The 25,709-nt window shown below is 36.9% G+C and overlaps 2 protein-coding genes across 2 annotated transcripts; both read right to left on the reverse strand.

Annotated features, from left to right (window-relative positions):
* Positions 1-5,835: 5,835 nt before the first annotated feature.
* Positions 5,836-6,894, reverse strand: LOC109213666 (uncharacterized mitochondrial protein AtMg00810-like). Its single transcript, XM_019377494.1, has 3 exons — positions 6,639-6,894; positions 6,452-6,558; positions 5,836-6,324 (listed from the first exon to the last, which is right to left on the reverse strand). The coding sequence occupies exons 1-3, from the start codon at positions 6,892-6,894 to the stop codon at positions 5,836-5,838; spliced, it is 852 nt and encodes a 283-aa protein (XP_019233039.1).
* Positions 6,895-19,168: 12,274 nt separating this feature from the next.
* On the reverse strand, positions 19,169-21,142 carry LOC109213667. The gene is made up of 3 exons (XM_019377495.1): positions 20,712-21,142; positions 20,039-20,516; positions 19,169-19,549 (listed from the first exon to the last, which is right to left on the reverse strand). Exons 1-3 carry the CDS (start codon positions 21,140-21,142, stop codon positions 19,169-19,171), a joined length of 1,290 nt encoding a protein of 429 aa, XP_019233040.1.
* Between the last annotated feature and the right edge of the window lie 4,567 nt (positions 21,143-25,709).

Raw genomic sequence — 25,709 nt, forward strand, 5'->3', positions numbered from 1 at the left:
AGTAATTTCTACCTATTGTGAGTTCAATACATAGATTTTGGGTAGATTTCAACATGAAAATTGGTAGAAATCATGGGATAGATGTAAAACCTAGGGTTTAACAAGAATGAGATTTTTACCACGAAATTGACCATAAAACTTAGTAACAATCACATATTTATGTTCCTTAGGTTATGGGTAACAACTTCCTTCGAAAATTTTCGAAATTTGGGCACGTGGGCCCGGGGGTGAATTTTAGGAATCTTGCATTTAGAGTTGGGAAATTACTTAAATAGTTGAGATATGAACTTTTAAGCCTATATTGATTAGTTTCTACACTATTTGGATTGTTTTGGATTGTTCGACACCAAATTGATGGTTTGGGCATAAGCTTGGACCGGAAAGTAGGCCTTAAAGCGAGGTAAGTCTCTTTTCTAACCTTGTAAGAGGGAAATTTCCCCATAGGTGAACTTAAATTAATATATGATTATTTGTGGTGGCTACGTACGCACAAAGTGACGAGAGTCCGTATGTAGCTAATATTCTTGTTATGTCCGGGTAGTTCTAGGTTTACACCATGCTTTGTGGTACCGTTATTTGAACATAATTGTTTATTTCCATTGAATGGAATCTAGTGAGGATTTCAAGATTTCAAAGGTTCCAAGTAAAATATTATTTTGAAAAGAATTGAGAAAAGTTGCGTATGTTTATATTTAACCATACCGCAAGTATATTCCGCGACCGGAATGACCATTTCCACTAACTCATGGGAGCGCGTCGTTCGCCTCGGCAGGTTAATAGATGCATCTATGATTCGCGTCGTTCGACCCTCGGCAGTATACAGTTTATACTTTTTATGTTGGATCGGGCCGAATGTCCTAGGTGGAATTTATGTGTGATAATAGAACTGGAAGTGAATTGGTATAAATTTACTGCTTTATATATCATTTATTTTAAATAAAGGAAGTGTTTTGGATTCTTAAATATGATGGAAGAATTGTTTAGTTACTTTTGTTCTTAGCTTTATTGTTAGTTCTGTATATTATGCTTATTTAGAATCACACATTATTATATTGTTGGCCCTAGTAAGTGCCGAAGTCGACCCCTTGTCACTACTTCCTCGAGGCTAGACTAGATACTTACTGGGTACATATTTTTATGTATTCATGCTACACTTCTGTACTTGATTGTACAGTATTTGAGGCAGGTGCATCTGGCCACTAGTCCGGCGCGTAGACTTGATTTTCCCAGCTTGAGACTTTCCGGTGAGCTGCCTTTTTGAGCCCTTCTGCAGCAGCTAGAGTCTCTCTTATGTCTTCATTTTCTGTCTATTTCTTTTTAGACAGTAGGCTAGCATGGTTTTGTATATTCTACTAGATTGCCCACATACTTGTGATATCAGGTCTTGGCACACACACTAGTAGACTTATGATTTTAGTTTACTTACATGATTACGATTCGTATTTATTGCTTCCATTTATTCATGTTAAAATTTCAAACTCCTAAATTTTTATCAAATAAGGAGAAGCTATCACTTACTAATTTATTTAAAACGGGAATTCACTAGTTGATCATTGTTGGCTTGCCTAACAACGATGTTGGACACCATCATGGCCTATAGTAGAATTTGGATCGTGACAAAAAGTAGTAATTAAAAAATTTATAATATTGTAAATTAAAAGTGTTAGAATATAATAAAATATATTAATAAAATATTGATAAATAGCAATGGTGTTGATGAATAGTGTTACGTAAAAGTTGGTGCAATACTATTCACACTCCAAAATGGTATTGGGTAGGAGAACCAAAACACCAAATCTTACACTAAAATAGCGTTTGGCGTCAAAAATGGTGTTGGGTGTCTAAAGTATGGAAAAAGGTACAAAATCTAGTCAACCACACAGAAGTAAGGACTAGAAGGTGAAGATATGCCATTGGTATACTCTACTTTTATGATTGATTGAGTCTTAAGTTTATTTAGTAAGGTATGATGGATTTAGTGACTACATATTTGTCCCCTCAGGGTCTTCAATGAAGAACTAACCTAGAACAAAGAAGAGAGTTGATTGGAAGTCAAAATAATTTTCATGTCTTGGCCATACATGTATGGTTAATACTTGTTAGTCTCTTCATCTTATTACTGTCGCACCTCCTTTTTCAACTACACCCCGTAAAGGGTATAATAAAGGAGTTATTTCCAACTTGAAGTTACAATCGAAACGGGATTATTTTATCAAAAATTCAGAGTCGCCACTTGGGAGATTTATGGTGTCCCAAGTCACCGGTTTTAATCCCAAATCGAGGAAAAGAATGACTCTGTTATTATAGTCTGCGAACCAGAAATCCGGGTAAGGAATTCTGTTAACCCGAGAGAAGGTGTTAGGTACTCCCGAGTTCCGTGGTTCTAGCACGGTCGCTTTGATAATACTTGGCTTACTAAAATTGTTTAATTACTGATTTTAGAACCTATATGCTTTTGCTTCTTTCACCGCTTTTAATTAAGAAAATTATCTTGAAACGGGTTACGCGTACGTATACCCGCTTGTTTGGTGCGTCAAAAGTCATGTCACGCGAACGTGTCCACAATTAATAACGCTTTATTATTATTAAGAAAGTTTGGGCCGAAGTTGAGCGAAAGCATACTCCGGTTTTGTTTTTAGAATCGTAATTATGTTACGCGGACGTATACATAATCACAATTGTATTTTAAACGGCCCTGAAGGATATTCTACGAGTATTAGTCATTTTTAATATCTAAGTTATAAAATTAATACGGGGGCTCACGCAATTGTCATTTCATCTGGCATGGCACATCTCCAACTATTTCAAAAGATGGACTAACTGAAGCCAACTACGGATGCTCCTATCTAATCCAATTTTTGATCTTCAAAGACCAACAAACATCTCCACTGCCTTGACTAACAGGCCATGGTCCAGAAATGTGGTACAACTACTTATTCAATCAAATTAAACCAAGTGACCATACAACTCACGTAAATTAGCAAATAGGGGTCCAACTATTATTTTGACTCAAATCTTATCATTCCATCCTTGAAGAAGAACCAAGTCTAAAACGTGAGAACCAAGAGGGTAAAAGAAAACTAAAATGCATCAGGACTTAACGATGAGCATTCATATCATTTTAAAAAAAATAAATCCAAGCCTGCTATTATGGATTAAACTCTACGGATGCTACATTTTAATGTCACTAATGAATCAACAACACGAAGCATATTAATAACACCATTTAATTTCAACCCAAACAGATTATAGAAATTTAACCATCCAAGCAAAACGATAAAGAAGAAAATAACGGACCTTTGAAGCCTTTCAATATAGTAACGATCTTCCAACGGGTTACAAGAAGAATACAGCACTATGCGCTGAACACGAATAGACCCTCGGCAAGCAATGGACTGACCGAGTTTCGCCGGAAGAACTCCAATCTGACAGTGGCTCAGACGGAGCCTCGAATCGGCGACAAAATTCGACTAACGGACCTCGGACTGGCCTCAAACGACACCACTGAGCCACGACACAACAACGGAGCTTTCAAACAAAATCCATGAGTGAAAATCTAAAGTAGAAACTTATTTAATTCTACTCTCTGTAACAGAAACTTTTTCTCTTTCAAATCTATTTTGGAACTTTCAAATTGCAGAACTTGTCCTCTACTATATCGTGTGTGCTTTTTGATAATCTCCGGCGATGAATTGAGTGTGTATTCCGACGACAGTGAGGAGGGAATGAGCGTGTGTGTATAGGCAGTGAAGGAGTGAATTTTTTTTTTTTGTTTTGACGAGGGAGCTCGTCTGGTTGAGTAATGTCCGACGAAGTGAAGGTCGTTTGGACAGAGACAATGCCGGAAGTTCAAGGGTCGTTTGGGTGAGCAGCGGCGCAGGTTACAGGGGTCGGCGTTTGGTGGTGTCTATGTCTTCGATGGAGGAACTGTTTTGGGTGTTGAAGAAAATCAATTTCAGGCTGGGGAGGGTGGGTATGAAGGAGATGATCCGAGGGGGGTGGGGGGTGGTCCTGTCAAAAGCTGCGCAGCTGAAGCCTCCTCTTGGGCGTTCTTTTTCTTGTTCCCTTTAGGCGTTACTCTAGGTCTAGCTTTATAGGTTTAGGTCTTAGGGTTGGGTATTGGGTATTGGGTGTTGGGTCAATCCGGTTTGGACTAAGTTAGGAAAAGATTTGGGCTTTTAAAATAGTTTGGTCCAATTTAAATTAAAACCAGCTTTTTGTTTTAATTTTCTTTTCTTTCTTTAATTAATTAAAACCCTAAATTAAACTCCTAAATTTATTCAAATTGTAAAATTAAGCTAATTATCTAACTATAATGTTTATAAAAACTAGTTGATCCTAAATTGAAAGAGAAAACTCAATAATCCAAAATTAAAAGCTAAGAATGTAAAAATGAGTCATTTTTTGTAATTTTCATTTTAACTAAAGCGACTCATTAATTAATTAATCCTAAAATGTAAACACAAAATCTAAATGCAATGCATGGTATTTTTGGTAATTTTTTGATTTTTAATGGAATTTAAATACGCACAAAAATGTGAATAATTAATAACATTCTACAAAAATCCCTATAAAATTGCAAAAATTGGGAAAAATGATTTTATGATATTTTATGGGAATAATTCATATAGGGCAAAATCACGTGCTCACAATTACTATAACAATGTCTTCATGTTTTCTCCGTCTTCACTTAAATGGTATATAACGTATAAATTAGAGCACTAATAGTTCTCCGAGTTTTAAAAAGTGGTGGAAGAATAATCCAATGAGACGGGATCCGTCTATATCTAACTGATAAAGTTAGACAAATTTTGCAAAATCAGCCCTAAGGTTGGGCTTTGCTCAAAATAGTTTTCTTTTCTTTTCTGATAATTAAATATATTTATTAACCACTAATTAAAGTGAATAAAACATAGCATAGCTTTGCATAGCTAGATAAAGAACAGTTTATTTCGATCCTATACAACTTTACTATCTAAGCTACTGTATCAAACATTAGAAATTAAAAGTAAAGCTATCAACTTAGAACGGACGTGTTACTTTCAACACTTCATAACTCCTCCATATACTCTAAGATTGCAAATACATATTATTATTTTTTACAAGACTCACATAATCTCTTGCTTTGCTTCAAAGGTGTAATGTGGCCATTAATTTGGCTTCTTTTCAAGTGAGGCCATCTCATATAGGCATAAGCCTATTTACAAGAATACATGGCAGAAGAATAAACTTGGGGACCAAGTTTTCACGATATTTGCTATGACATCATATCTACTGTAACAAACTTAGAGGCCAAGGATTTCTTGCTATAAATAAAGGAGTTTCTCCTATTAACGTGAAGAAAATGGAGGAAACGAAGAAGATTAGAAGCTAGGGTTCACACCATGTATGCAGAGAACAGAAGCTTCGAGACCATTGTCTCTTCTATGTACTGAAAATGAATCATTGCATTTTATTACATAACTAGGCTTCACTATTTATAGTGACCCGGAAAGAATGAAAAATACAATGGGTTGTACTGGGCTAACTATAAGTACAAGAGTAATGAAAGAAAACTAGTTCCAACACATTAACCAGCATCTAATACATCTAATTGGCCTATTCTAACAGCCCCCCTCAAGTTGGAGGGTGACAAAACCCCCAACTTGTGAGTGTGTATGTGATGAGCAGGACCGGGCAGAACCTTGGTGAGTATATCAGCAGTCTGAGAAACACTGGGAGTGTGGACAAGAGAGATCAACCCATCACCAAGTTTGGCACGTACAAAATGACAATCGAATTTATGTGCTTTGCCCTCTCATGAAGAACAGAATTTTTTGCAATATGAAGGGCAGCCTAGCTATCACAAAATATAGGCACAGGTGAGGGAAGAAGCACACCAAAATCATAGAACAGCCTGGACAACCAAGTGACTTCAGTCACTGCCTTGCTCATGGATCTGTACTCTGCTTCTGTTGAGAAAAGAGAAATCACAGGTTGCTTCTTAAACTTCCAACCCACCAAACTACCACCAAGGAAGATGCAGAAACCAGTGACTGACCTCCTACTGTTAGGGCAAGAGGCCCAGTCACTATCATAAAATACCTTCAAAGACATATCAGGATCATTATTGTAAAAGATCTCTGAATCAGCAGAACCCTTGAGATATCTGAGAAGGTGAAGAGTAGCCTTCATGTGTGGGAGGCAAGGCTGCTGCATGAACTGACTCAAATGCTGGACTGCAAAGCTGAGGTCAAGTCTGGTATGGGTTAAAAAATTCAGCTTGCCTATAACACTTGTATACTCTTCAGGTTTAGGTAAAAGTTCACCTTCCTTGGCTTTCAACTTCACATTTAATTCAAGGGGCAGGTGACAGAGGAACACTCAAGAGAGTGAAACTCATCTAAAAGGTCATGAATAAATTTTCTTTGATGCAACAAAACCCTAGAAGAAGTATAGAGAACTTAAATACCAAGAAAGTAGTTAAGGAGACCAAGTCCTTGATTTTGAACCGATCATGGAGATAGCTCTTTAGGACAGAAATTTCTGTCAAGTCAATACCGGTTAAGATGATGTCATCTACATAAACAGCCAATATAACCAAAGAAGCCCCAAAACCCTTAGTGAAGACAGAATAGTCATTGAGAGAATGCATGTACCTCTAGAAGAGAGGGCTTGAGATAGCTTAGCATACCATTGTCTAGAAGCTTGCCGCAACCCATAAAAGCATTTTTGGAGCTTGTAGACCAAAGATGTAGAAGAAGATGTGGAGGCAGGAACAGACAGACTAGGGGGAAGCTTCATGAAAGCCTCTTCATCAAGATCACCATGCAAGAAAGCATTACTGATATCAAGCTGGAACAGAGACCACTGCTTCTTTATGGCCACACCAATTAAAGTCTTAATAGTGGACATTTTGACAACAAGGGAGAATGTTTCATGAAAGTCAACCCCTTCCACTTGAGTATACCACCAATCTATCTTTGTACCTTTCTATACTACCATCAGCCCTATATTTCACTTTATAAACCCATTTACACCCAATAAGTTTCTTGCCATGTGGCAATTCAACAATTTCCCAAGTCCCATTGACTTCCAAAGCCTAAAATTCCTTCTTCACGGCATCTTGCCACTCAAGAATGGTGGTTGCCTGAGAATATGAATGAGGCTTTGGGATATGCAACTGACCAACAGAAGGGACTGAGATGGAATTGAAGGATAAATATTGACAACATAGCTATTGAGATAACTAGGAGGGTTGTGTGGTATAAAGGATCTTCTCAAAACAGGCAAAGGAGAATAAGGGAGCTGAATGATCAATAGGTGAATAAACATGAGGTGAATTACTAGGAGGTGAAGTGGGAGTTTAGAGAAGGACTAGGAGCAGAATGCAGAACAGGAGAAGGAGGAGCAGTAGTTGAAGAAGAAACAGGTAAAGGAGAAGATAAAAGAGAAGGGGTTACAGAACAATCAGTATCAAAGAAAATGGATAAAGGAGAAGGGAGAATGTGAGAAGACTGATTGGAAACCTTAAAGAATGGAAAAATGTGTTTTAGGAAAATGACATCCCTAGAAATGAAACAGGATTTGGAAGTGAGACTATAGAGTTTATAACCTTTCTTAGCAAAAGGATAACCCACAAACACATATGGAATGGATCTGGGAGAGAATTTGTCCTCGTGCAACTTAGTTATGGTAGAGTAACACAAACAACCAATAGCTTTAAGATGAGAGTAAGAAGTAACAAAACCATATAACAATTCATAAGGGCTTTTGTGATTAAGGAGAGGAGAGGAAAACCTATTGATCAAGTAGGTGGCAGTGAGAAGGCAGTCTCCCCAAAACCTAATGGTAATAGAGCTCTGTCAGTTTCAAGCAAATGTATGTGTTTCCTTTCCACCACTCCATTCTGTTGAGGAGTGTGTGGGCAGGAAGTCTTATGTTGAATTCCTTTTTCAGAAAAGAAAAGAGAACCTGAGGCACTAAAGCCCAATTCTAAGGCATTATCGCTTCTGACAGCTTGAACCTTAGTATGGAATTGAGTTTCAACCATGGCAGTGAAAGCCTTGAGTAAATCAAAAGCATTACTCTTGGCTCACATAAAATGGGTCCAAGTGGCCCTTGAGAAATCATCAACAATAGTCAAGAAATACTTGGAAATATTATAAGTGGGTGTGTGATAAGGTCCCCAAGTATCTATGTGAATTAATTGGAATAAGTGAGTGGACTGTATGCTACTATCAGGGAAAGGCAGTCTTGTTTGCCTGGCTAAGGGGCAGATAGGACAACTAAAGGATTGTTTAAGAGGAAATTTACAATTTATAGCAGATATAGTTTTCATTTTAGAGAAAGGAATATGCCCAAGTCTGTAATGCCAAACAACCTCAGCTTTATTCATATTATCAATAGCTTATGTGGTATTTACAAGGGAGTATTCATCAGTTACGCTAGCATGAACTAAAGAATTAGAAACTGAAACATTTGAAACAACAGGATGAGCAAGAAAAATTTGGGAGAGGAACAATGACAGACTGAAACAGCCTGTAGAGTCCATTGTCCAACTTACCAAGTACCACTGGCTTCCTCACTGAAGGGCCCTGTAAAGTTTAAACAACCTTGGTAAATTGTACCGTCTCATCACAATGAGAGAGTAATTTGTGGACAAAAGTGAGATTATAGTGAAAACTAGGAACATAAAGTACATTGTACAATATTAAGTCAGGCAATAAAGTCAATGATCCAATATTGGTAACCTTGACTTTATACCCATTTGGAAGAGAAACAAGGTATGGAACAGGTAAGGTTTGGACATTAAAGAGTAAATTTCTAGTGGAAGTCATATGGTCAGAAGCCCCTAAGTCTATGATCCACACTATACCATCCACTTTGGTCAACATAAATGCACCATAAGACTTTTCACCAGCAAAATTGGTTGATCCCATTAAGTTTGAAGTAGATGGAGAAGGAGACGAATGTGACTGTTGAAGCAGCAACATCAATTGAGAATATTGATCCTTGGTAAGTCCAGGGATATCGGACATATCTTCAGACTGTAGAAGAGTACCATACTCAGTAAAGATGTCACCAGTCCCAGATTCAGCATGACTGGTAAGTTTAACATGTGCAGCAGTCTTTCTAAGGTTAGGAGATCTAGTAAACTTGAAATTTGGGGGATAACCATGGAGTTTGTAGCACTTGTCTATAGTATGGCCAGGTTTCTTACAGTTTTTGCATGTGACACTTGGTTTAGATGGTTCAAAATTCACCTTAGAAGGATTGATCGAATTCTCGACACGAGATTTAGACGGATCTCGGCTCTGATACCATGTTAACATGAATGGAGGAAACGAAGAAGATTAGAAGCTAGGTTTAACACCATGTATGCAGAGAACAGAAGCTTCGAGACCATTATCTCTTCTGTGTACTGAAAATGAATCATTGCATTTTATTACATAACTGATCTTCACTATTTATAGTGACCCTGAAAGAATGAAAAATACAATAGGCTGTACAACTGGGCTAACTATAAATACAAGAGTAAAGAAAGAAAACTAGGCCCAAGAAAGAAAACTAGGCCCAAAACATTAACCAGCATCTAATACATCTAATTGGCCTATTCTAACATCTCCTCTTTTGTAGACACACCAATTTAAGAGCTTTTCACTCCTATCTTTCTTTCTCCTCCTTAATTTATTAAAAGTATTTTGTAAGACAGTTGAGTGTTTGGAAATACTTGTGTGAACCTTTTCTTTGGAGTGATCTTGTGAGGTTATTCTCTTGGGATATTTGAGGCTAATTAGAGTATTCACTCTAATTTTGTACTCTTGTAGATGGAGAAGGAGACAAATGTGACTGTTGAAGCAGCAACATCAATTGAGAATATTGATCCTTGGTAAGTCCAGGGATATCAGACATATCTTCAGACTGTGGAAGAGTACCATACTCAGTAAAGATGTCACCAGTCCCAGATTCAGCATGACTTGTAAGTTCAACATGTGCAGCAGTCTTTCTAAGGTTAGGAGATCTAGTAAACTTGAAATTTGGGGGATAACCATGGAGTTTGTAGCACTTGTCTATAGTATGGCCAGGTTTCTTACAGTTTTTGCATGTGACACTTGGTTTAGATGGTTCAAAATTCACCTTAGAAGGATTGATCGAATTCTCAGCACGAGATTTAGACGGATCTCGGCTCTGATACCATGTTAACATGAAGAAAATGGAGGAAACGAAGAAGATTAGAAGCTAGGGTTCACACCATGTATGCAGAGAACAGAAGCTTCGAGACCATTCTCTTCTGTGTACTGAAAATGAATCATTGCATTTTATTACATGACCGGTCTTCACTATTTATAGTGACCCGGAAAGAATGAAAAATAAAATAGGCTGTACAACTGGGCTAACTATAAATACAAGAGTAAAGAAAGAAAACTAGGCCCAAAACATTAACCAGCATCTAATACATCTAATTGGCCTATTCTAACATCTCATCTTTTGTAGACACACCAATTCAAGAGCTTTTCACTCCTATATTTCTTTCTCCTCCTTAATTTATTAAAATTATTTTGTAAGAGAGTTGAGTGTTTGGAAATACTTGTGTGAACCTTTTCTTTGGAATGATCTTGTGAGGTTATTCTCTTTGGGTATTTGAGACTAATTATAGTATTTACTCTAATTTTGTACTCTTGTAGATGGAGAAGGAGATATATGTGATTGTTGAAGCAACAACGTCAATTGAGAATATTGATCCTTGGTAAGTCCAGAGATATCAGACATATCTTCGGACTGTGAAAGAGTACCATGCTCAGTAAATATGTCACCAGTCCCAAATTTAGCATGACTGGTAAGTTCAACATGTGCAGCAGTCTTTCTGAGGTTAGGAGATCTAGTAAACTTGAAATTTGGGGGATAACCATGGAGTTTGTAGCACTTGTCTATAGTACGGCCAGGTGTCTTACAGTTTTTGTATGTGACACTTGGTTTAGATGGTTCAAAATTCACCTTAGAAGGATAACACTGCTTGAACACCCCAGCACTAAAAGATGCAGAGGTAGAAGGAAACTGAGTCCCAGAAGACACATTCCTCTGTTTCTCATCAGATAATATGATGCTATACACAGCCCCAATTGAAGGAAGAGGCTTCATCATCAGAATATTACTCCTGGTTTAGACATATGTATCATTCAAACCCATCAAAAACTGATAAGCCCTTTGTTCCTCGTCTTCTGTAGACTTAGCCCCACAAGAACATACCCTAGTTCGACCAGCAGATTTGGAAGCTATCTCATCCCACAATTGTTTGATTTTATTAAAATATGAGGCTATGTCAAAAGACCCCTATGAAATGTGTGCTAACTCTTTCTTAAGTTCAAAGACTTCAACACCATCGGCCTTACCATATCTCTCTTCTAACTCGTGCTGAATTTCCCTAGCAANAGAGATATTTCCTTAGACAAGGACGTTTATAACCAGGAGATGACAAGGTCATTAAACCTCTGCCATTGTCTGGCAAGAGGTGAAACAGGTGAAGGCTTCTGGGAATTTCCATTTATAAATCTAGTTGTTTCTAATTGAGATTGCAACAGGACATTACGCCTCCAACTACCATATCCTGTTCCATCAAACGGGGTGGATACTAACGAGGTACCTCAAAACATCTGATGGATGAACATAGAGAGGATGACATGGATGAGTATAATCATCCTCATGAAATACAGTGCGAGAAATTGTTGGAGTTGAAGATGTATCAAGAGTTCCATTAGTCATGTTATCACATTCACAATCAAATATATAGAAGACCTAAATCATGCAAATAGAAATACGAGGATGCAATGAAGAATGAAATTGATGTTACCAATCTCTTTCGCAACCGGAAAAAGCTACAGCCTTCACTAGAAGAGAACACTTCAATAGCCGTCGTCATAAAAGTTCGATTCGAGCAACCCCTAATTTGAGTCGAAATCCTTGAAATCGTCTAAAATAAAAATTCACCGCCGCGATGCACGGGAGTGGATGATTTAACACAATATTGGAGAATAAATCGAAGAAAAACCCAAGCACCAGACCACGAACACCGAAAGAAATCAAAATCAGACGAAGTATATAGAAAGGCAGTAAGAGAACACGAGCGTAGGATCGATCGAATTCTCAGCACGAGATTTAGACGGATCTCGGCTCTGATACCATGTTAACATGAAGAAAATGGAGGAAACAATGAAGATTAGAAGCTAGGGTTCACACCATCACTACAAGAAAACAGCGTTTAGCGACGAAATTTAGCGACAAGAGATATTTTGTAGCTACATAACGACGGATTAGCGACGCATTTTGTAGTTTGTCGCCAAATAAGCTACTAAAAGAACTCGTATAAAATATAGCGACGGAATAGTGACAGACACTTATATTCGTTGCTAAAATTGGCGCTAAATGTTAGCGACTTTATTTTACCTACAAAATTAGCGAAGAAAGCGAGGCGACAAAAATTATTAAAATCTAGCGACAGATTTAACGTCAAAAAATCCGTCGCTGAAGTCCTTTTACCTATCAAGACATTCCAAAGTTGATTGCGACAAAATGTTCTATCGCTAGTTTCCTTAAAATAAAATTTCATTAGATATTATTAGCGACAGAAATTAGGTTCGTCGCTATTTCCGTTGCTAAAAATCTAGTTCCATTAAAATAAATTTTCATTAGTTATTATTAGCTACATAAATTCGATCTATCGCAAATTCCGTCGCTAAAATTTTGTCCTAAAAATAAAATTAGGACAACACACCCACTCCTCTCAGACTCCCACTCTCGATACAATTAGGGCAACACGCCCACTTTCTCTCCTCTCTATCAGACAGACTCCCACTCTCAATACTCTTTAACAATGTGAGTTTTTTACTTCAAATACAAAAACTTGGGTGTGAATCTAGGGTTAATGTCTGAAAAATAGAAGAAAACTTTTGAAATTGCAAGATTTTTGGTTCAGAACTCTGAAATTCTTCAATTGGGGAGCCTCGATCTTGTTGGTGTCAGTAGTGCTTAGTGGATTATTTTCTTGTGTGGTACAGGCTATTAGGTCAATCCTTACATGGGAGCTTTGGAGAGTTCTGATGTGTGACGCCATATGTTACTCACGTGTTTTCACCATATCACTCAATTTTTATTTTTATTTTAATCTGAATCTTGGACTTGTTTAGATTCCTCTCCCATATAAGTTTAGGGTTTCGGCAAATTGGCCTTTAAATCAATTAATTTTTTACGCATAAAATTAATCTGCAATTGGAAGATTTACCACTTAGGATCTTTTCATAATATCTTAGTTTACATCACCCAGTGTCAAATCCATTCCTAGGGAGGCAATGCATATGGCCTTGTTGCACTGGAGTCTAACATGATTAGTGACGGGTTGATTCCTGTTGACCTATTCATGAATTTGGTCAATAAGGATGATGAATGGGTGAACTAATTAGATACTTTGAAGTGCAAGTTTGATATTGTCTTTGAATTGCACCCTTCCTTGTCTTTGCCGCCTGAATTTTGCTTTGACTTTGTCTGTGAATTAGTTGGTCTTACATTTCTTGTATTGTCAATTTTCAGGGCTTTTCCTTCCTGTAGTTGTAAGGCCAATGCTTGACTCTTTTGAATCATCAAAGCAAGTCCTTCAACCTGCTCTAAGCGATGTGAGTTAATCGTCGCTTTGATACCAATTTCGCTGCTCCTTTTTATTTATCCTTTAATCAAAAGTATCTGTATTGTACCTTCTCCTTCAAAGTTGGTTTTTATGGATCTCGGTGATATTTTTTTTGGGCTTCCCAGGTTTATCATTATTGAAGTATTTGCTTAAATGTATTCTTCGTACTTGGTTGGTAAATGTTGCACGCCCCATGCATCTCTAATAGAGGGTTTTGTTTTTCAAATTTCTCAATTTTAGTTCCAAGTTGTATGTGGTGTGCGCTTTATTTTGTTCAATTTTGGTGATTTTTTCTCTATTCTTGCTTTCATTCAATGTAATTTGTTATTGCTACTGTAGTTTTGGTGTTGGTGGGTATCGGCTACAGGCTAGGTTCTTTTGGATAGTGTGCTATTGGATTTTGAGATCTTGGTGTTGCTCCGTTTTGGATCCACAATATCACTATTTAATCATTCAACGACACTAGTTACCATATATAAACTCCTTTTTTATAAGTGTAACAATCATTAATATTCCAATTACCACAAAAGTAAAAGGAAAAAGATCATCATAACTAGCAGATAAACACCATTGAATTCTGTCACGACCCCAGTTCACCCTCCGTGAACATGTCGTGATGGTACCTAGTCCCTATAACTAGGTAAGCCTAACAATGCGGAAATAACAACCTAACTTGCGGAATAATTAATTAGAACTGAACATATCAAAATAATAACTGCATATAAGGCCGCTCGGCCTATACAACTCAAAGGAAATGCGAAAGTCTACAACACCATCCCAAAACCCGGAAACTCACGAGAACCACGGGCTAATAGAAATACGGTAAATGCTCTAATCTACAGAACGTCTACATCAAAAGTATGATAGAATCTAAACACTACAGATAGAATAAGGAAGGAGACTCTTCGGTCTGCGGACGCTGCAGATATACCTCGAAGTCTCCGTAGCTCTCCCCGCCTCAGGGATAGTGCGCCTGAGTGGAGGTACCTGGATCTGCACATGAAAAACACGCGTAGGAAGGGCATGAGTACACCACAGCGGTACTCAGTAAGCGCCAAGCCTAACCTCGGTTGGGTAGTGACGAGGAAGGTCAGGGCCCTACTGAGGTTAAACAATATAATATAAATCAATAGTATGAAAATAGGCAGTAACAGTGAGTACAGCAGTGGAATAAGACAGACTAAACAAGCAATAACAAATACACAAAGAACGGAGCAAACACAGAATAAGTACAGCTCAATACCACTAGTAACAATGAGGATCTCCCAGGATACCGTCTTGTAGTCTTTTTCTCAACTGTCCAGGGGATCTATCGGGAATCTAACCCGCAGTCCCAAAGTAAAAACAAGGGGGGGGGGGAGCTACCGAAATCCCACATCCGTAGTCCCAATATAAATGCGCAACCAATAATATATATATATATATATATATATATATATATATATATATATATATATATATCAACTAGAAGATATTCAGAAATGAAGTACAAAAGACAAGCATCAGGTAATACTAGCCTAGCATGCTTCACGTAGTACAGTCAAGGCAACTTAAACAATTAGGAAAGTCAAATCAACTAAACATGCTTTTCTAATCTAACACTGGTTATAATTGCAAGTAAAATAAGGCACATATGAAGGAAACTCGGTCTCAATATCTTAAGTAAAAATCGGATTTCTCAACAATTAGCTCAAGTACGCGCTCGTCACCTCACGTACAAGACACTCAAATACCAAATATCGTATCCTAAGGGGAAAGGTCCCCCACACAAGGTTAGACAAGCCACTTACCTCGAACCGGCTCCAAAAATCAACTCGAAATCACACTTTTGCCACGAGTATTCGTCTCCAAATGGCCCAAATCTATTCAATTCAATTACATATCGTAAATAACATCTCAAACAACTGATTCTACTATTAAATTCAAAGACAAGACGCGAAATTAGGTAAAATGACCAAAACGCCCCTCAGGCCAACGTCTCGAAATCGGATAATTTTTATATTTTCAGAATCCTCGTACTCTCACGAGTCTAACCATATAAAAATCTCCCAAATCGGAGGTCAAACACCCACTCAAAACTTAATAGTTTGGTCTATGAAGTTTTACCCATTTTTCATTCAAAAATCCGAAATTAAGGATGAATTCGTGATTAGATTAGTGGGTATTAAGCATAAGAGAGTAGAGAATCGTTACCCAATCGTTGCTCTTGAAAACCCCTCGGAATTTCTCCCAAATCCGAGCTCTCTAGCTTGAGTTTTGTTAAAAATGGCTAACCCTCGTTTTTGAAATGTTAAATACTGTCAAGACAATCAATGCATCGCAAACGCGGAGATTAAATCGCGTTCGCGGAGAAGAAAAATGGAAGATGTCAAAGATGCTCTTCGCGATCGCGAGGAGTAGGATGCGAACGCGAAGGCCTGGGATGTTTAGAGCTACGCGAACGCGTGGCCTGTAACGCGATCGCGATTAAGGAAAATGCTGAGGTCCAGAGGTTGTTCTACGCGAACGCGTGCAAGCGTTCGCGAACGCGAAGAACTGACTGGCATAGGTACGCGAACGCGGCGAAGTTTATGCGAACGCGATGAAGAAACTGGCCTCCCTCCAAGATTACACTATGCGAACGCGAGAGGGAGGCCGCGATCGCGAAGAGGAAAAGTCTGCAACAGCTGAGTTCAGTTTTCTGCAATTTTTAACAACACAAAAATGCTCCGTTGAGCATTCGAAACACACCCGACGGCCCCGGGACCTCAACCTAACCTACGGATATATCCCATAACATCATTCAAACTTGTACCAATCCTTAAACCACCTAAAACAACGCCGAAAACTCGAATTAAACAAGGATTTGAGCCTAAGAACTTCAATGTTTCATCAAAACACGCTTTCGATCAAAAACCTAACCAAAACACGTCCGAATGACCCGAAATTTTTCACACACATCCCAAATGACATGACGGAGCTACTGCAACTTTCGGAATTCCAATCCGACCCTCGGATAAAAAATTCACTATCGGACCGGAAACTTCAAAAATTCAAACTTCGGCATTTCAAGCCTAAATGAGCTACGGACTTCCAAAATACATTCCGAACACGCTCCCAACCCCGAAATCACCTAACTGAGCTAACGGAACTATAGGATTTCCATTCCGAGGTCGTCTTCACACTGTCCCGACTACGGACCATTTTTCAACACTTAAGCTCTCATTTAGGGACTAAGTGTCCCAAAACTCTCCGAAACTCAATACCGAACGTCCCAGCAAACCAAAATAGCAGAAATGAACTTAGGGGAAGCAGTTAATAGGGGATCAGGGCGTAAATTCTTAAGACGACCGGCCGGGTCGTCACAAACTCAGTTCTACACTCTGTTTCCTTTTTTTTATAGTGTTTCAGAATTGAAAGGTAAAAGAGGGATATTAAAATGGTTCAGATTACCATATCAATGGACATTATTTAAATTTTTTAGACAAATGAATGAAGAAGATTAAGTTTATGTGAATTTGGAAGAAATAATTCTAACTAAATGAAGAAGAATACTGATACAGAAATGATAAAGCATGACCAACATTCTTTTAGCTGTTTTATTAGACAATAGTAAGAGTCTGCTTCCAGATTACAACTAATAGTAGTACAAAAATTCAGTTGATTTCTCTACAGTTCTACATTCAAATATTCACCATATACTTCAAAATTCAATCAACCCAACAGTACTTATTGCTAAAACTACAGTAGCAAAGTGTGACAGATACTACTTTTAACTTTAATCTTCCGAATGATTAAGTTAGAAAAAAATATGGAACTTGTGTACTAACCTAAGCTTCTCTTCTACTTGAGATATTTACTGGGGAAAAAAAGATGATCAAGAGCCATGTTGACTAGATCTCTAATTTGCTTATACATTTCAGAATTTCGGATTAGTTTTTTTATTCTTTTTCCCCCAACTATTTTCTCTAGTTAGTTACGTTATCTAATCATTTTCGACTTATGTAAACCTTAATATATAGCATTTCATTTGTCTTTAAGGTTCTTATTTTGGTCAAAGAAAGGAACTGAGCATTCTAAGATTTGTTTTCATTCCAAGATTGGGGTGTTAGTAATTCTCAGCTTATTCAGATGTCAACTTGTTATTCATTTTAGAAAGCATTCTGATGTCTTATTAAATAAAGAACTCTAAGGTCTTGTTTATTTTAATATTAAAATAGGAACATGGACAATCTAGAGCGTGATTGTATTTACAAAAGGTTGGATGGCCGAGGGGGTATTAATTCAAGTTTCATAACTGGTCTGAACAAGTTTCTCTAGTTTGCTTGTTCTCAGAGCAATCGCATGAGTGGTGACAATGTTACATGTCTATGTAAAAAATGTCACAACATTAAATATATGGATGTTGAAACTGTTAAATTGCACCTTTATCATTATGAATTTGTTGAGAACTATTTTCTTTGGAAGTATCAAGGAGAAAAAAATGTGATCGGTGAGATGTCTTCTAGTGGTGATTTGCATGGTGGCGCTCAACCTGAATCGGGATATGAGAATCCATATCGACAAATGATCTTGGATGCAGCTGGACCTAATTCTGGCCATGGTTTGAGCTGACAGTCTTATAATAATACTGAACCTGAGTCGTCTCATTCTTATGAACCTTCAATGGAGGCGGAGCCTAATCCTTCAATGGAGGAGGAGCCTAATCCCTGCTTGTTGAATATATTGTTAATTTATATTAATATCAGTAACTTTTTATTAAGTGTATTTAATAGATTTTATGTAATATGCTTGAACAGAATACATTTAAAATAATAAATAAAAAGAATTTTGAAAAATCAGCAATATATTAAAAATAAATTAGCGACGGATACTTTCCGTAGCTAAAATTATCGCGTAAAATTAAATCTTGCGGCGAATTAGTGACAAAAGGATTTTGTTGCAAAAAGCAAGGAGAATTAGCTATAACACGTCTAGCGACAGACTCTTTCGTCGCTATAAGAACAAATGACGAATTTTGTTATGTATTGCAGCGACGAAAGACGTCAAAATAGCGACAGAAACAAGCAATATAGCGATGCTTATTTCCATCGCAAAACTTTGCTACAGATATATTCCGTCGCTAATTCTGCGACGGTTTGGTTTTTTTCATCGCTATGAGTCTGGCTACGAGCATTTTAGGGACCAACCTGAATCCGTCGCGAAACAACTTTAGCGACGGAATGCGGCTGTCGCTAAACGCTGTTTTTTTATATTGCATGTATGCAGAGAACAGAAGCTTCGAGACCATTATCTGTTCTGTGTACTGAAAATGAATCATTGCATTTTATTACATAACTGGTCTTCACTATTTATAGTGACCCAGAAAGAATAAAAAATACAATGAGCTGTACAACTGGGCTAACTATAAATACAAGAGTAAAGAAAGAAAACTAGGCCCAAGAAGAAACTAGGCCAAAACATTAACCAGCATCTAATACATCTAATTGGCCTATCTAACATNGATATTTGAGGCTAATTAGAGTATTCACTCTAATTTTGTACTCTTGTAGATGGAGAAGGAGACAAATGTGACTGTTGAAGCAGCAACATCAATTGAGAATATTGATCCTTGGTAAGTCCAGGGATATCAGACATATCTTCAGACTGTGGAAGAGTACCATACTCAGTAAAGATGTCACCAGTCCCAGATTCAGCATGACTTGTAAGTTCAACATGTGCAGCAGTCTTTCTAAGGTTAGGAGATCTAGTAAACTTGAAATTTGGGGGATAACCATGGAGTTTGTAGCACTTGTCTATAGTATGGCCAGGTTTCTTACAGTTTTTGCATGTGACACTTGGTTTAGATGGTTCAAAATTCACCTTAGAAGGATTGATCGAATTCTCAGCACGAGATTTAGACGGATCTCGGCTCTGATACCATGTTAACATGAAGAAAATGGAGGAAACGAAGAAGATTAGAAGCTAGGGTTCACACCATGTATGCAGAGAACAGAAGCTTCGAGACCATTCTCTTCTGTGTACTGAAAATGAATCATTGCATTTTATTACATGACCGGTCTTCACTATTTATAGTGACCCGGAAAGAATGAAAAATAAAATAGGCTGTACAACTGGGCTAACTATAAATACAAGAGTAAAGAAAGAAAACTAGGCCCAAAACATTAACCAGCATCTAATACATCTAATTGGCCTATTCTAACATCTCATCTTTTGTAGACACACCAATTCAAGAGCTTTTCACTCCTATCTTTCTTTCTCCTCCTTAATTTATTAAAATTATTTTGTAAGAGAGTTGAGTGTTTGAAAATACTTGTGTGAACCTTTTCTTTGGAATGATCTTGTGAGGTTATTCTCTTTGGGTATTTGAGACTAGTTATAGTATTTACTCTAATTTTGTACTCTTGTAGATGGAGAAGGAGATAGATGTGATTGTTGAAGCAACAACGTCAATTGAGAATATTGATCCTTGGTAAGTCCAGAGATATCAGACATATCTTCGGACTGTGAAAGAGTACCATGCTCAGTAAATATGTCACCAGTCCCAAATTTAGCATGACTGGTAAGTTCAACATGTGCAGCAGTCTTTCTGAGGTTAGGAGATCTAGTAAACTTGAAATTTGGGGGATAACCATGGAGTTTGTAGCACTTGTCTATAGTACGGCCAGGTGTCTTACAGTTTTTGTATGTGACACTTGGTTTAGATGGTTCAAAATTCACCTTAGAAGGATAACACTGCTTGAACACCCCAGCACTAAAAGATGCAGAGGTAGAAGGAAACTGAGTCCCAGAAGACACATTCCTCTGTTTCTCATCAGATAATATGATGCTATACACAGCCCCAATTGAAGGAAGAGGCTTCATCATCAGAATATTACTCCTGGTTTAGACATATGTATCATTCAAACCCATCAAAAACTGATAAGCCCTTTGTTCCTCGTCTTCTGTAGACTTAGCCCCACAAGAACATACCCTAGTTCGACCAGCAGATTTGGAAGCTATCTCATCCCACAATTGTTTGATTTTATTAAAATATGAGGCTATGTCAAAAGACCCCTATGAAATGTGTGCTAACTCTTTCTTAAGTTCAAAGACTTCAACACCATCGGCCTTACCATATCTCTCTTCTAACTCGTTCTGAATTTCCCTAGCAAATTCTGAATACTCCACACTGTGAGATATTTCCTTAGACAAGGAGTTTACTAACCAGGAGATGACAAGGTCATTAAACCTCTGCCATTGTCTGGCAAGAGGTGAAACAGGTGAAGGCTTCTGGGAATTTCCATTTATAAAATCTAGTTTGTTTCTAATTGAGAGTGCAACAAGGACATTACGCCTCCAACTACCATATCCTGTTCCATCAAACGGGGTGGATACTAACGAGGTCCTCAAAACATCTGATGGATGAACATAGAGAGGATGACATGGATGAGTATAATCATCCTCATGAAATGCAGTGCGAGAAATTGTTGGAGTTGAAGATGTATCAAGAGTTCCATTAGTCATGTTATCACATTCACAATCAAATATATAGAAGACCTAAATCATGCAAATAGAAATACGAGGATGCAATGAAGAATGAAATTGATGTTACCAATCTCTTTCGCAACCGGAAAAAGCTACAGCCTTCAACTAGAAGAGAACACTTCAATAGCCGTCGTCATAAAAGTTCGATTCGAGCAACCCCTAATTTGAGTCGAAATCCTTGAAATCGTCTAAAATAAAAATTCACCGCCGCGATGCACGGGAGTGGATGATTTAACACAATATTGGAGAATAAATCGAAGAAAAACCCAAGCACCAGACCACGAACACCGAAAGAAATCAAAATCAGACGAAGTATATAGAAAGGCAGTAAGAGAACACGAGCGTAGGATCGATCGAATTCTCAGCACGAGATTTAGACGGATCTCGGCTCTGATACCATATTGAAACACAATAAAAAGAAAAGACAATGAAATACTGCGAGATACATTGAAATATATTAACAAAAAATACAAGTTCCATTACAGCGAGAAAATATCTGTCAAAATCTTAACTTCTTCCATTGCTTTTTCAAGAGCAATTGTCTGTAAATGGCGACAATTTCACTGTCTTTTGTTTGGCTGTGTCGACTTTGTGTACTTTTTTAGCAAATAAGAATATTTGACATGAGAGAGAAATTTCACGACTTCTTCTCCTTCTCCAGCGAGATTGAAATTCGACTGTGAATGAGATTTGGAGGCTGAGGGCGGCGGTAACAATGAATAACGGTCGCGGTCGAAACGGTGACGGTGGCTTTTGCTCCAGCGTCCGGCGGATGAGAAGACATCGAGAAGTAGAGAGAGAGAGAGGGAGAATAGATATGGGGTAGGGGATAGGAGAAATATGAGGGGATATGAGAGAGAAAAATAATATAAAGCTTATTTTATGGCTTAAGGGTAGGAGATGACCATAAATAGATATTTGACTATAAAAAATCAAAAGGTAGCTATGGAATATAACTTTTTTAAAAGGATATTTATTTAAAATAAATAAGGTATCAAACCTTTGGTATAGGAGGTAACTAATCCTATAAAGATTGCAAGTTTCATTGACTTTGTCTCTTCTTTGTTTTACAATTTTGGCCCAACATCAGAGGTTTTGCAGTGGCAGCTCATAGGCCCAGTCTGGCAAATTCAAATGCAATGTGACACTTGTTCGTTAAAATAGCCCAAGATTCGGGCCTAAACCCTAGCCCAAGATTCGGGCCTAAACCCATTACCGTTACCTAGGTCTTTCATAAATTTGCAGCCTCTATATAATCACCACAACTTTACTCACAGATGAAGACCTAGTTTACTTTTGACTTCGCCGAACGCCTTCGCGTTCTCACTTTATTTTTATGCATAAATTATTGTGTTTTTTATCGTGATTTTCTTAGTTTGATCTTTGTTTATAGTTTGTTATCTTCATTTTTTTAGTTCAATATTTGGTTTCTAAAAAGCCCGATGATGGAAAATATATATAAAATTGAGCGGCTGTGATGGTTTTAGATTCATCAGTTGCCTTTCTGCATCACCTGAAAATCAGCAAGAAAAATTCATTTTTTTAAATCCCTTCCTCCTTCCCCTAAATATTTTTATAGAGCTGATCTTTATGGTGATGTGTGAAAGGCTTCTGATGAGTTCCATCACGATTTAAGCCGTCTGTGATTTTGAAGCTATGAGATCTGAGGGCTTTTCACTTTTCACAATTTGGTTGTTTGGTCTTGCTTTTCTTTTCGGAAAAATTATATATTTGTTTGGATTTTGTTTTCGAGAGTATTGCTTTTTGGTTTGTTTTTGTGATAATTTGTGTTGGTTTTTATATTTTGGTAATAAATCATTGGAAATATTAGAATTATGCATAGTATTTCATAATTGTAGATAAGATATTTTAAGTAAAAATTGGACAAAGAGCGCAAAATTTGTTACAAGAACCGTTAAATTTAGATTAGAAAAAAATTTGGTTGAAGGGAAAAAAATCTAAGTTAGAAATATGAACATTGAAAGAGCCATCAAATGATCATTAGGTTTAAACAATTGTTATTCTATTTTTTTTTGAGTCCATACTAATTGGTTTCTAACCTAGATTTGGTCTTAAACCAAACCAAGCATGAGTAGAATAATGATAATTGAGCGTCACAAAAGAGAGGATATTCATTCCATATTAACAGAGCAATTTATTTTGGTAATCAAGCTATTGAAACTTGAAAGAATAAAGATAAAATGGAAATAGCAGATCAAAAGGGACATTTAATATTCGTCAATTAGGATTTACATATTGTGGTATTCTTTTTCAAATTTTCATTGAAGCTCTAAGTTTCATTTCTCGACCATTAAAAAGTCCCATTACTTTCTTGCTACGTTAGGAGCAAAACATTTAAGATGATAAAATGTTGAGTAAAAATTACACAATATATTAAAGAATTATGCTTTTAATCACTTGACACAGCAACCCAAGTAAAAATGGCCATGTTTGAAGCTTTTATTCGGTTTGGCTCAAGTTGTATATATCTTGAAAGAAATATTTCAGTCTTTAGCCCATTATTAAAGACATACTTCTAGGGTTTTTTTCTTTTCTTCTTTCTTCTTTCCCAGCATACTCAATCTCTCTTCACTCGCCTCTCTCTTCCTTCTCCCTAAAAATTACAGAATTTTTTTGTACACACTCGTGATAATCCTCCCATTCTATGTCAATTAGATTTTGATTTTTGAGTTAATTGACAAAAAAAGGTTAAGGAACCACAATAACATTTGGTATATCAGTCCAAAAACTATCAGATCTAGCCTAAAACTATCAGATCTTGCCTAAAAGAGCATCTCCGGTGACCTTGTCTCATATTTTCTTATTTCTCTTAGTTTTTGTTTCATGCTTTGCTACTGGTGAATCCCAGATTTGAATGCCAAAACCTCGTCGGAAAAATTCAACACCAGCAACCACCGAAAACTGTAATGTGGTGATGGACAGAAGGTGTTTTCTGGTGTAAACTTGTGTAGGTAGTGTTTATACAAACTTATACAATATTGTATAAATATGTATAAGTATGTATATATGCGTACAATGTTGTATAAATTGACAAAAAAAGGTTAAGGAACCACAATAAAATTTGGCATATTAGTCAAAAAACTATCAGATTTGGCCTAAAACTATCAGATCTTGCCAAAAGGAGCATCTCCGACGGCCTCGTCTCATATTTTTTTATTTCTCTTAGTTTTTGTTTCATCCTTTGCTACTGGTGAAGCTCAGATTTGAATGCCAAAACCTCGCCGGAAAAATTCAACACCAGCAACCACCGAAACTGTAATGTGGTGATGGACAGAAGGTGTTTTCTGGTGTAAACTTGTATAGGTGGTGTTTATACAAACTTATACAATATTGTATAAATATGTATAAGTATGTATATATGCGTACAATGTTGTACAAATTAGATATATTTTTAATGTATAAGTGTTTATATACATTGTACGTGTATAGTAGGCATCCATGAATGTTTGACACTTTCTTCTTTTCTTCTTCTTTGTCTTATTTTTCTGATATACATTATTAGAGATTGTATATACAAGTTTATACAAAGTTATACATCATTATACATGTAATGCACATGTGTAGTTAAATCTAAAATTAAAATTTTATATGTTCAACCTATGTATAAATTGATTTTTCTTGTTGATTTATTTGCAAAATCATGAACGTGCAATAATTTTTTCAATTTTTATTTTTTATTTATGCTATTTGGAAGTTGGAAAAGAAGAAAACTTAGGTTTTCAAGTTGCATTATATATGAATTTGAATTTTTTGTAGCTGGAATAGGAATATATAAACTTGGGGAGGAAGAATAAAAAATCACTGAATTTTCGTGCTTGACGATCTGCAGAATGAAAAAAGAAAGAAAAAAATGCTTATTTTTCAAATGTTGGCCTATTGTTAATGGGCTACAGATTTGCAAAGTTGTAACTGGGTTATTCTGCTGCAATGTATGTGGCTGAACTGTATTTTTTTGTAATTCTCCCTTTTTTTTATTTCTCGCTCAGTATCCGATACCCTCATTGGGGCCCGACTAATCCGGATTCTCGCCAGAAAGTCCCACATTGGGGATAAAGCGCCCCTAACAAAGGCGATTCCATACTAGGGGCTCGAACTCGAGATCCCCACTTCCATTGTTATTATTCGCAAAGAACCATTTGAAATTCTAGATTATTTTGTATAAATATATGTATTCTAGGATTTTACTTGGATTTAATTTTTTTTTTTCGTGTGTGGATAAATTCAAATAGTATTTCTTTTTAGATGAACTGTTTGTTGCTTTATTTCTCAGTCATAATGATACAGTCACATAATTTTTGTCATTATGCTGGAAATAAGTTCATGATCTCTTTATATTCGTCTGTCTTGAAAAAATGGAGCCCAAATTAGTATGTTCACTAAGGGGTGGTTAGATTTGAATACGGCTGGGATAAGTTATGTTGGGATTAGTTATTCTATTTTATTTTTTATTCACCGTTTGGTATGTTGTACTAAAAATGACAATTACATAATTTCTAAGAAGAAAGTATAAGTTATCCTGGCACTA

The sequence above is a fragment of the Nicotiana attenuata genome, unplaced genomic scaffold (genome assembly GCF_001879085.1).
Source record: "Nicotiana attenuata strain UT unplaced genomic scaffold, NIATTr2, whole genome shotgun sequence".
Lineage (NCBI taxonomy): Eukaryota > Viridiplantae > Streptophyta > Magnoliopsida > Solanales > Solanaceae > Nicotiana > Nicotiana attenuata.